Here is a 10,651-nt window from a genome sequence, read left to right on the forward strand (position 1 = left end):
ATAATAAAAATAACCCCCCCCCCCCCCCCCCACCCAAAAAAAAAAAAAAAAAAACTAAATTTTGACAATCTTAATCTATTAACAAAACTTGACAAAAATCATAATTAGCAAATAAAAAAAATTGCATAAAGAGCATCTTATTATATGACTATGTCACTTTATAGATCTCTAGGCTCCAAAAGCCCGTAAGAATGATAATCAGCAAACAAAAAATATATGTAAGTGAAAGAGCATCTTAGTACAATTATAAAATAAAAAATAAAAATAAAAATAAAAATAAAAACCATAGAGAACCGTGACCATTATAACATGAAGTAAGTGGAAGATGAGCAATATTGTTGTTTATTATCTCAGGTGAATAAACATATGCTTTTTTAGAAGATTCATGTGTTCTTGAATAATTTGAATGTTATTTCAGTTTGTACAAATTATAGAACATAGAATTTGTAATTTAGCAATGCATAGGAGAAGGCATGTAGTAGTTTAGGAAGAGTAGGCATTTAGTTATAAGGGAAGAGGAGTAGGCTTAAACATAAGAAAACTTGGACGGAGGAATAAGGAAAACAAGGAGTTTTTTATGGTTAACATCCCTCTATCTTATCCATTAATCTTATTTATTAATAATTGAAATCTATTGAGTTTAGTAAATAACTAATGTGGCATCTAATAAGTGTAATAAATTGAGAATGATGTATTTTATTTCAACCCAAAAAAAAAAAAAAAAGTTCAATTATCTTTTCAAAGAGAGTGCCACTTGGCAAAACCTTATGCTCTCTCGCATGGGCTCTCTACTTTTATATATACTAGTGTGTGTCTATATATATATAGGTGGAAATATTATTTTCGTCCCTACATTTTTACCCCATTTCCACTTTGATCCCTACTTTTTATTTTTACCATTTTTAGTCCCCAAAATCAAAAGCCTTTCCATTTTGGTCCATACCGTCGTCTCACTAACAAAAAATAGCTTATATGGCAAACAGAATACACAGCTCAGCATTTTAAATATTAAAAAAAGTCACATCATTATTTTTCCTTTTCTTTAATTATTATAAAATAAAATAAAATTTTAGTTATCATTTAATTATTTAAATAATAATTGTTCTTCATGTTCTTTCCCCAAGAACATGGTTGCCTAGAAAATACGAAATTCAAGATTTTCTTCTCTTTTCTTGCATTTTCTTAGCATCCAAACAAGCAAAAACATTATACAAAATCTTGATTAAACTCAAATACTCTAACATAATCAACTAACAAAACCCAAAACACTTAATCAAAAAAATTAATAAATAAAACAAACAAAACCCAAAACACGGTCAGATCAAAAACACTACCAAAAATACCAAAACTCAAAACCAATCCTTTTCAATAAAATACACCAAACCACGGTGACCATCAAACCTAAGTGACCATCTGGGTTTAAAGAGAGAGAAGATGAGATCTCAATCAAGGTGGGTTTCGGCCATGGGTCTTCAGTCATGGATTTAGAGAAGATGAACATAAAATTTAAAACCCAGAAAATTTGAATTCAAACCCAGATTTGTCGAAACACAAAATTCAAAACCACAACCCATATTTAAAACCCCCACACCACTAAAGCGTCAAAAACAAAAATCAAACCCATATTTTCGGCCCCGAAACACTAAATCCAAACCTAGATTTTCGGCCCCTAAACACAAAACTCAAAACCCAAATTTTCTTATTTTCTAAGAAACCAAACACGAACCTCAAATCCAAACCTTTGTTCTCTTAAGAAACATCTGGGTTAGTATTTTTGTTGTTCTCTCTTTCTTTTATCATTGTTGTTTGTTCTTGGTCAGAGAGAGAGAGAGAGGGGATGAGCAACTTAGATATGGGTACGGATCTGTTTGACTCGAGAACAAGGATGGAATCGAAGTTCACCAAAGGTGGTGTATCAGCTTTTACAAATGCTGATTTTGCATTCGCTTTCAACAATAGTAACTTCTCAAATTGGCAGCTCTAGATCAAGATTATAGGCGACTTGCTCAAGAACCGACTTGAGAACGAAGGTTGTACAAGTATCTATAACAGTATCACCAATTGGGCTCGCCATCAGAAGCAGAGGCATGAGGATTTCAAGAAAGATACAATTGTGGATCTCACTTCGTGTGTTGAGGAGAAAATTTTGAGCAGTAACTAGCCCAATATGGTTAATTGTGTAGGCTGTGAAAATGCTGATGAGGAAGAAGCTGCACTTAGATCTTGATTCATGTGGCTTTTGATTTTTAATTCTATTTTTAATTTTTTTATTTACTTAAAATTGATAAATTAATTTTTAAAATTTAGATGCTAACATGGTATTTTTTAATGACAAATAACATTTTTTTTATTATTATTTAATGGCCACGTCAGCTTTTAGTGTGCCAACAATGCACTCTATTTGCCATGTAAGTTTTTTTCCATTAGTGAGATGACGGTAGGGACCAAAATGAAACGGTTTTTTTATTTTGGAGACTAAAAGCAGTAAAAATAAAAAGTAAGGACCAAAGTGGAAATGGGGTGAAAATGTAAGGACGAAAATAGTATTTCCGACATATATATATATATATATTATTGCATATGAAGGATGGGACATGGAAAAATGCTATGTCCACAACATTTTCACAACAAATCTTATGTGGCAGGCTATTATACGAGTTGCTATTAATACGGTAGAAAAATAATTTCAATGATAGGTTCAAATTAGAATCAATAACAACTAACCACCTATGATTTGTTGTGAAAATATTGTAAACGTAGCACCACTCATGGGACATATGGCTTTCAAATTAGACATAATTATAATAGGATGAAATGACGTTATTTGTCCAAAAAATGTTTAATTTCTTACTATTGGTAAAATAAGGGTGGCATTTACTTCGTAACACATACTCCTTGGTCTATCAGGTGCTTCACTGCTTGAGTCTAGATACTTTCCAAATCCCCTTTTTTGACGGCTAGAGGTTGGGCCAATGGACTTATACATTTGGAATCTTTAAATCATTATTTCTCAAGTAGTTGGTGACTTGGTGTGCAAATTGAAACACAGATAACCTCAAATGCTATGAAACAAGGTCTTAAAAAATTGAAGGTAAACTTAAACATTGCTTAATAAAAAAATTTAATTTGATACTCAAATGATAGAACAATACTACTGTGTTTCAACTATTTTATACATAGATTTAGACCCAGAAAAAAAAAAAAGTTCTGGATCCTGCCAAAGAGACAAAACCAATAAAGATTTTTTTATTTTTTGGTTGGTTTCGAAAAGTATAAAAGCAAGAAGATGCAATGAAGTCTTATCTACAGAGTGCAGACGTTCGTTGCATATAAATGAGAGGATGGATATAGAGATACTTTCTTTTTGTTTTATTTTGAATTCTTATGTTCAGAAGTACAAAAGCTAAGTACTTCCCCTATTGTGATATTCTAGGAGCAAAGCTTGGTCGCAATCCTTGTTATGTGTGGCGAAGCATATACAATAGCTTAGCGGTTATCAGGAGGGGTACGAGGTGGAGGGTAGGCAATGGTAAAATGATTCACATATGGGAAGATAAGTGGCTGCCTACTCCAACTACCCATAAAATCTGCTCCCTCCAACAAGATATTGGAGATTTTCCAATGGTATCATCTTTGATTGACGAGGATGCAAGGTGGTGGAAGGTAGACAGAGTGAAGAGTTTTTCCTCCCTTTTGAAGCTAAAACCATTCTGAACATTCCCCTTAGCTACAGTCTACCGGAAGATAGCATTATGTGGATGGGGAATAAGTGTGGTGTTTTCACTGTTAAGAGTGCATAATATGTTGCTCTTTCCCTTGTGGAAAAATCTGAGGCTGGGGAGTGCTTAACTAGTGATTGCAGGACTCGCTTGTGGAAGAAAATGTGGCAGCTAAGGCTCCTAGCCAAGATCAGAATTTTTTCTTGGAATGCTTACAATGACAGGCTGTCTACTAGGCTTAATTTGGCCAAGCGTGGTTTGAACATTGAGCCCAAGCGTCCCCTCTACGAGAAAGCTTTTGAAAGCACCAGCCATGCTTTAATACATTGTGACAAGCTTGGGGATGTTTGGTGGAATTGGCAAACTTGCCCGATGAACCTTTTGGGGAGGAATATCAGCTTGGTAGATGTAGCATTGGAAATTTTGGATGCAGGTACCCCACAGGACCTAGAGACCTTCTTTGCAACAGCCTGGTCCATCTGGCATAACCGGAATAAGGTGGTTCATGAGTCTAGTGGCTCTTCCCCCTTCTAGATTTGGAACATTGCTAGGCGCACCCATGAGGATTATAGAGATGTTGTCGCATGTTGCATTCTAAAACAACAACCACCTGATGTGGGTTGGGTGGCCCCCCCGCCTGAATATTATAAAATAAATGTTGATGGTGCTACTGCGGGGAAGAGAAGTTTGTCCTGTGTGGGTGTGGTTATTCGAGATAGTAGGGGCTTGGTGATCGCTGCAGGTAGCAAAGTTTTGAATGGGGCTTATGTTGCAGAGGTCATGGAAGCTCTTGCTGTTGAGGAGGGAATTCGCTTGGCTAAGGAGATGGAGTTTTTCCAAGTGATTATCGAGTCTGATTCAGTTGTGGTGGTTGATGCCATTAGTGCTGGCAATTGTAATGGAGAGCTTGGTTTGATCGTTCAAGGTTCTTTAGAGCTTTTTCTTTCCTTTAAGAGCTAGAAAGTGAGGCACCTTAAAAGGGACTGCAACAAGGCAGCGCATGATCTGGCACAAGTGGCTAAGACAATTGGAATATCTCAACAGTGGAAGGGTTTAGAGCCCCCAATGATCCAGAGGGTTCTCTTAGTGGATAGAGCTAAATGTTAAATGTGTGTATGTCTTTCTTGTTTATGCCTCTCTTAAGGCCTCTGTTGTATGCCAATTTCGGGTTAATGAAATATCCAGGTTCAGTTTCAATAAAATAAATAAATAAAAATAAATAAATAAATAAATAATAAATAAAAAAGAAGAAGAAGCAAGATAGGTGCACCCGTTTTCTCTGAACAGATCTACGTGTATTGCGGTTTGAAAAGAATATATTGCTCGGTCATTACTCATTAGGGCCCTTTGCATATAGCTAATGGATTGGCACAAGTCTTTGAAAAAAAAAAAATCCCGTACTGTCTTATCAAAAAAAGAAAAAAAAAATCTCGTACTGTCTTATCAAAAATAAAAAATAGAAAATCTCGTACTACATGATATGATTGATATCATTGAAAAGAATAGCTCGGTTGGTAAATATCTTTGCTAATAAATAATGAATTGGCCATTCTAAGAGCATTTGCAATGAAAAATTAAATCTTATTCTATTTTACTATTTTAAAAAGTTACGTTATTAATTATACCATACTATTTTATAGTACATTTAACATCTCAATTTTTATTTTTTTATTTTACTCATTAAAATAATATAATATATTCCAATACAGTTCTCTCTCTCTCTTCTCCCCCATCTCTTTTTCACTTTATTAATTAAAATATATTATAATTTTTACAATTGTGCTACAGTGCCATTTTATATTTATGATAGCACTTTAGCACAATTGTAAAAAATTTGCAATTCTGCCATTTTACAAGTCCAATTGCCAACACCTTTTTGTGCCTTGATTGTACTTTTTCCCTACATTTCCCATTTGCAATTGCCAATGGGAATGTTCTAAATCCAACTCATCATATATAGCAGATTATGGGCTCATTTGGTAACATTGTTCTAGTAACATTGTTTGTATTTTTTAGAAATATGTGTGGTTAAAAAAATGTGTGAAAATAAATGTAATATCGTTTAAAAACTGAAAACTATTGCTTAAAATGCCATATCAAACGGCTCCTATATTTTTATTGATTTTGAAATCTAATATTAATCTTAAATACACACACACACACACACACACACACACATATATATATGGTTTGATATATTTTACTCTAACTTATACTAAGTGCGGAATAGAGTAAATGCGAGCGGATAAACAAATAAACTACTCTAAGTCATTATCAATATAACATAGCAGTAATATGAAAGCTAAAAGAGTAGGGAAGAAGAATACAAATACAAGATAACACGCCGATGTGTTATCGAAGAGGAAATCAAAGAACTCGACGAAAAACCTCTCCGCCACCCTCCAAGTGGTAATCAATCCACTAGACAATTAGTTGGGATACATGGGTTAGCAAGAGATCCTCCAAGCCTAATCTACTCGATGCACCTAAGCCCTCCAAGCTTCTACTCCAATAAGATTTCTTAGAACTGTGTCTTGTCTAGCTTTCCTAATCCTGTAATATGCCTGATTGCATCTGCCAAAGCCTGGCTTCTTCCAATGCTTTCCAACATCACCAAAACCTCACTTGACATTCTGAAAGGGTGTGGTAAGTGTTTAGCCTATCAACCTCTCAATGGTATGGAAATGGAGAGGTAAAACTTGAGGAAAATACACAAGCAATTATGCAGAGAATTGTGAGTATAACAATCTCTAACTCTCAAGGTTTGTAGCTACGGTTTTTCTCTCAAAAGCACTCCTCAACATCTGTGGGCAATATGGGTATATATAGTGTGAGTACAAATAATGTGTATCAGAAATGACAATTTGGCAAAATAAAATGTTTCTTGGGTGTCTCGCGGGAAGGCACCCGTGAGATACTCGCAAAAACCAGTTGTTTCCATCATGTCCTGACTCTTCGCATTCCAGTTATGTGCAGGACATATGCATCACTTCGCAGGAAGCTTACTCGCGAGCTACCCGCAAAAACACCTCAGTCTTCAATTTGCCTTGAGTCTTCACACACTCTCTCTTACACATAACTCTTACAATGAAATCTCACATTAAATACAGGGTACAAAAAATTAAACAGAATTACAATCAAATTTGGCACAGAATTAAAGTTAACAAAACACATAGTTGTAAATTACAACTTTACAATATATATATATATATATACTAGTATTATGCTCATGCGATGCACAGTTTAATTAAGAATCATATGTAACTTAAATAAAAGATAAGAAGAACTAAGGGGCTATTTGGTAGTGTATTTTGAACAACGGTTTTCAGTATTTAAACAACATTAAAGGTTAATATTAGTAGTTGTATACATGTACTATGATTGTTTTTTTTTTATTTTTAATTAATGTTTTTTTTAGGAAAAAAAAATTAATGTTGATATGAACAATTAGTGTGAAACTAAAATTCTAATCCCCCAGAATGCTAGAACTCATAAATCAGAAATGAAGTAGATCTTCTATTGCTAATTAAATAAATCACTTAGAAATTATAGAAAAATTAATAATAGAAAGATTAGATGAACAATTTGGATTGTATTCAAATTGAAATTTTTATCAACTTAGAAATTATAGGAGAAGAAGATAAGAACAATATATATATAAATTTACCAAACTTTTTATAATTTGGTGAAGTCACATGGTACAACCACATATTTTAAAGCCCAACTTTTATTATATAGTATATGATATTGATTTGGAGTGACACGAAGAAAACAAGAAAATCATTTCCCTCTTCGTATGTTTCCCTCTTTCTCCTTATTTTGAAACAATAATCTAAATGATCATGGACAATTGGCGTTTCTACCAGGACCACCGTAATAAAAGAAGTCTCCATAATTTATGATATTATAGCAATTGGGATACGTTGCAATTGTATGACTGTTCCTGGGACCCCTAAGAATTTGTAAACCATCAATAACATTGAGATTACCGAAGAAACTAGCCTTGCGAGGTCCTTCTTCAGGGAAATGGCCACTGCCCATTTGTGTTGTGGTGTGCTGCCCATCTTGCTTTAAGTTTGTCACCTCTCCTCCCCATTGAACCGATGAAGCACTATTAGACAGGAGCGAGAATATGGAAGATGGCCAATATCCGAAGTCTCTTTCCGCAATTCTCAACCACCAGTCTCCATTTCCATCAGTGTCCTACTTCATTGTACATGTCATGCAAATCAGTTTGTAATATTTTGAATGATAAATGAAGGTGTAAAGACTAATGAAAGAGAAAAAAAAAAAAAAAAAGAATCTTTTTGTGCAAAACAATATGGACATTTAAATTCACTGTTTTTAAAAATAAGTTAGGTAAAAATAAATTGTTTATAGGAAAAAAAATTAAAAATTTAAATTTAAAATGTTGTATATAAGAATACATAAACCAAGAAATAAGAATTTCAAACATACACTGTTACAACTAAAACCAGAAGAATTTCAAAAATATCTTATTATGTGTATCCAAAAAGTAAAAGTATTTGATAAAGTAATTAAATTGAAATATTGTACTACCTTATAAACATAGAATTTGAGTGCACGTTGGGTACCACCATAGGTGGAATAAGGGGTGACGGCTGCACCCGCCGCAATATGGTTGTCGACTTGAACAAAGCCAGGGCAATCCAGATTGTAGCAACCTGTGGTTCTATATGAATCATCCTACGGCCATGATAAAAAAATAAAAATGAAAAGTTAAAAAAACTATAAATAAAAAAACGTTTTATAAAAATGAAATAGTATATATATTTAAGCATGGATAGTGCTGGCAGGTAAGTCAAATATTAAAACACATACAGTCCAATACGTGAAGAGTCTAGTTTGGGAATCTCCATAATGATCTACGTAGACCTGTTTTTCCACAGAAAATAATTTTGTAAAAAAAAAAAAGGAAAATTATTAGTAATTAATTGTATAGCATGCGCCTGAAAGAAAAGATGATGATGAAACTATATATACTATTGCGCCGGCTTCAATGGTATCAAGATCTTGATCAGTTTCACCAGCTGCAATCCAGAATTGAGACACGCTCATCTCACCTGTTTCCTGGGTATGGGGATTCCAAAAGTTCATCTCTGCCATCGTTCCATAGTACTTATCTCCTTCCTCAATAAGTATTGCATACTAGAAACTCAACAAGAAAAATAAAGGTTGTGAATGTCGAGTTGAGTCCTTCATTATAGTAGATACCGTTAAGCTCAAACTTATTAATAATATTGGTTAAAAATTAAATATTACCTCATGGATAATTCCAGCATTATCAGTACTAAGGATGGAATGGTGTTTTTTCCTTCCATAATTTGCTGCAGAGCCTGCCCTTAATAAATCTTCTTCTTTAGTTCTTCTTATGGGAATTGTTCCTTCTGGGCACCTTCCATTCAAGTGCCATGGCTGAGTAAATTTGGGCTCGGAGTTTGAAGAGACGCTATTACTCTCATCGAATGAAAACCCTTTTGGGTAAGAACTTGGTCTCATCTATTGCATTCCGCATAGATACCAATGCAAACCCAGCCCATACCATACATACAATAAGTATCAAATTACTCGTGATACCAAATAATACATACTTAATTAAACTAGTTACCTGAATTGTGTGATTTTTTAACAAAGGATGATCAAAAGCTGGTTGCTTGTTTATATCTACGCAATCGATTATATCTCCATCTGGGCTCTGTATCAAATACATTTTCTCAACACACATAAATAGATATTAGTTTGAATTCTCAGTGTCGTAATAAAATTACACTGCTATTGTACATGGGACTTATGAAGACACCACAAAAGTGAATGACTCTTCTAAGACTAAAGCAGAAAATACAATATAGAACACAAACATGTTATATGAAGTGATTAATAACCTCGATGGATTTAAGAGCAGGCTTGTTAAGGCGCTTCAATTGCTGCTGAACCTCCAGTTTTTGTTTCTTATTGAATATGGTGTTAGTGTTTCTATTTCCAACTGATGACATTGGTATGAGAAAGAACAAGCAGAAAGTCATCTTTAACACCCTTGACCACCTGCTCTCGCTTCCAGAAGGTAGAGCCATGAGTGACTAGCTAATATTCGAACCAAGTAGCTAGCTTTGGTCGTCCCCTTTGCAATACTTAAATGTGAGATGTAATAGCTATCTTTGATTGTCCCCTTTGCAATCCTTAAACGTGCATTTGTTCATCCTCTTTGAACTGTTTCAAGTGCTATTTATCAATATATATACACATTCAAACTTCTATAGTAAGGATCACCCTATTTTTGGCCATGTCTAAAAAGACTTTTGATTTAGCTATTTTACATTAATTTTTTCACCTTATAAGTACAAACTTCCTATTTAATTTCCTATTGACTACTGCGATTCTTTTGTCTCTTTGTCATTTTGCAAGATTGGTCAAAATTCAAGGGAAATAATTCATCCTCTTTGAACGGTTCCACAGGCTAAAATTTTATGAAGTTTGTTGTTTTAAGTTAAAATTAGAGAATTTGAGATAAATGAGAAATTTTGTAATGATTTAATTTTTTATCCGATTTGAAGAAAGAGAAGAATGTCTATTTGTTTTGGTGGAAAACCTTGTGTTAAAATAGTTTTTTGTGTTTTCCGATGTCTGTTAGCGTAAGAAAAAATGAGTCAAAGGAAACTATTTTTGGTCAATATAAAAAGTATGCCTCATTTTTAAAAACTATTTTCCACTATTTTATAACTTTTTTTTTTGGAAAACTACTCGAATCTCATGGCAAGCTAAATAAGGGAAATTAGATAATCATTTTCCAACACATTTAAGGTTGCTACCAAACATAGTAAAATGACATATATAGTTTTATAGAAAATACTTTTGAAAAATTACTCATTTTCTAGAGAATATTAACGACAAAACAAAAAGAGCAATAGTGGGAA

General features: G+C 33.7%; 1 protein-coding gene across 2 annotated transcripts; it reads right to left on the bottom strand.

Moving 5' to 3' along the window:
* Positions 1 to 7,100: 7,100 nt before the first annotated feature.
* On the bottom strand, positions 7,101 to 9,960 carry LOC112017729 (protein neprosin). 2 transcript variants are annotated; one of them, XM_024050183.2, is made up of 7 exons: positions 9,623 to 9,959; positions 9,349 to 9,435; positions 9,003 to 9,239; positions 8,724 to 8,888; positions 8,562 to 8,615; positions 8,280 to 8,426; positions 7,101 to 7,922 (listed from the first exon to the last, which is right to left on the bottom strand). In XM_024050183.2, the coding sequence occupies exons 1-7, from the start codon at positions 9,809 to 9,811 to the stop codon at positions 7,560 to 7,562; spliced, it is 1,242 nt and encodes a 413-aa protein (XP_023905951.2). In that variant the 5' UTR covers positions 9,812 to 9,959; the 3' UTR covers positions 7,101 to 7,559. The 2 variants fall into 2 exon arrangements, with proteins under 2 accessions (XP_023905951.2, XP_023905952.1); XM_024050184.2 differs by having other exon boundaries at positions 7,839 to 7,925; positions 9,623 to 9,960.
* Positions 9,961 to 10,651: the final 691 nt, after the last annotated feature.

The sequence above is a fragment of the Quercus suber genome, unplaced genomic scaffold, assembly GCF_002906115.3.
Source record: "Quercus suber isolate HL8 unplaced genomic scaffold, Cork oak 2.0 scaffold_174, whole genome shotgun sequence".
Classification (NCBI taxonomy): domain Eukaryota; kingdom Viridiplantae; phylum Streptophyta; class Magnoliopsida; order Fagales; family Fagaceae; genus Quercus; species Quercus suber.

Coding starts and splice junctions, on each gene's coding strand:
- LOC112017729 (XM_024050183.2), bottom strand. CDS start 9,811: ATGGCTCTACCTTCTGGAAGCGAGAGCAGGTGGTCAAGGGTGTTAAAG. Junction 9,436..9,622: donor CTGCTCTTAAATCCATCGAG/GTTATTAATCAC, acceptor TATTTGATACAG/AGCCCAGATGGAGATATAAT. Junction 7,923..8,279: donor TCAAATTCTATGTTTATAAG/GTAGTACAATAT, acceptor ACAATGAAGTAG/GACACTGATGGAAATGGAGA.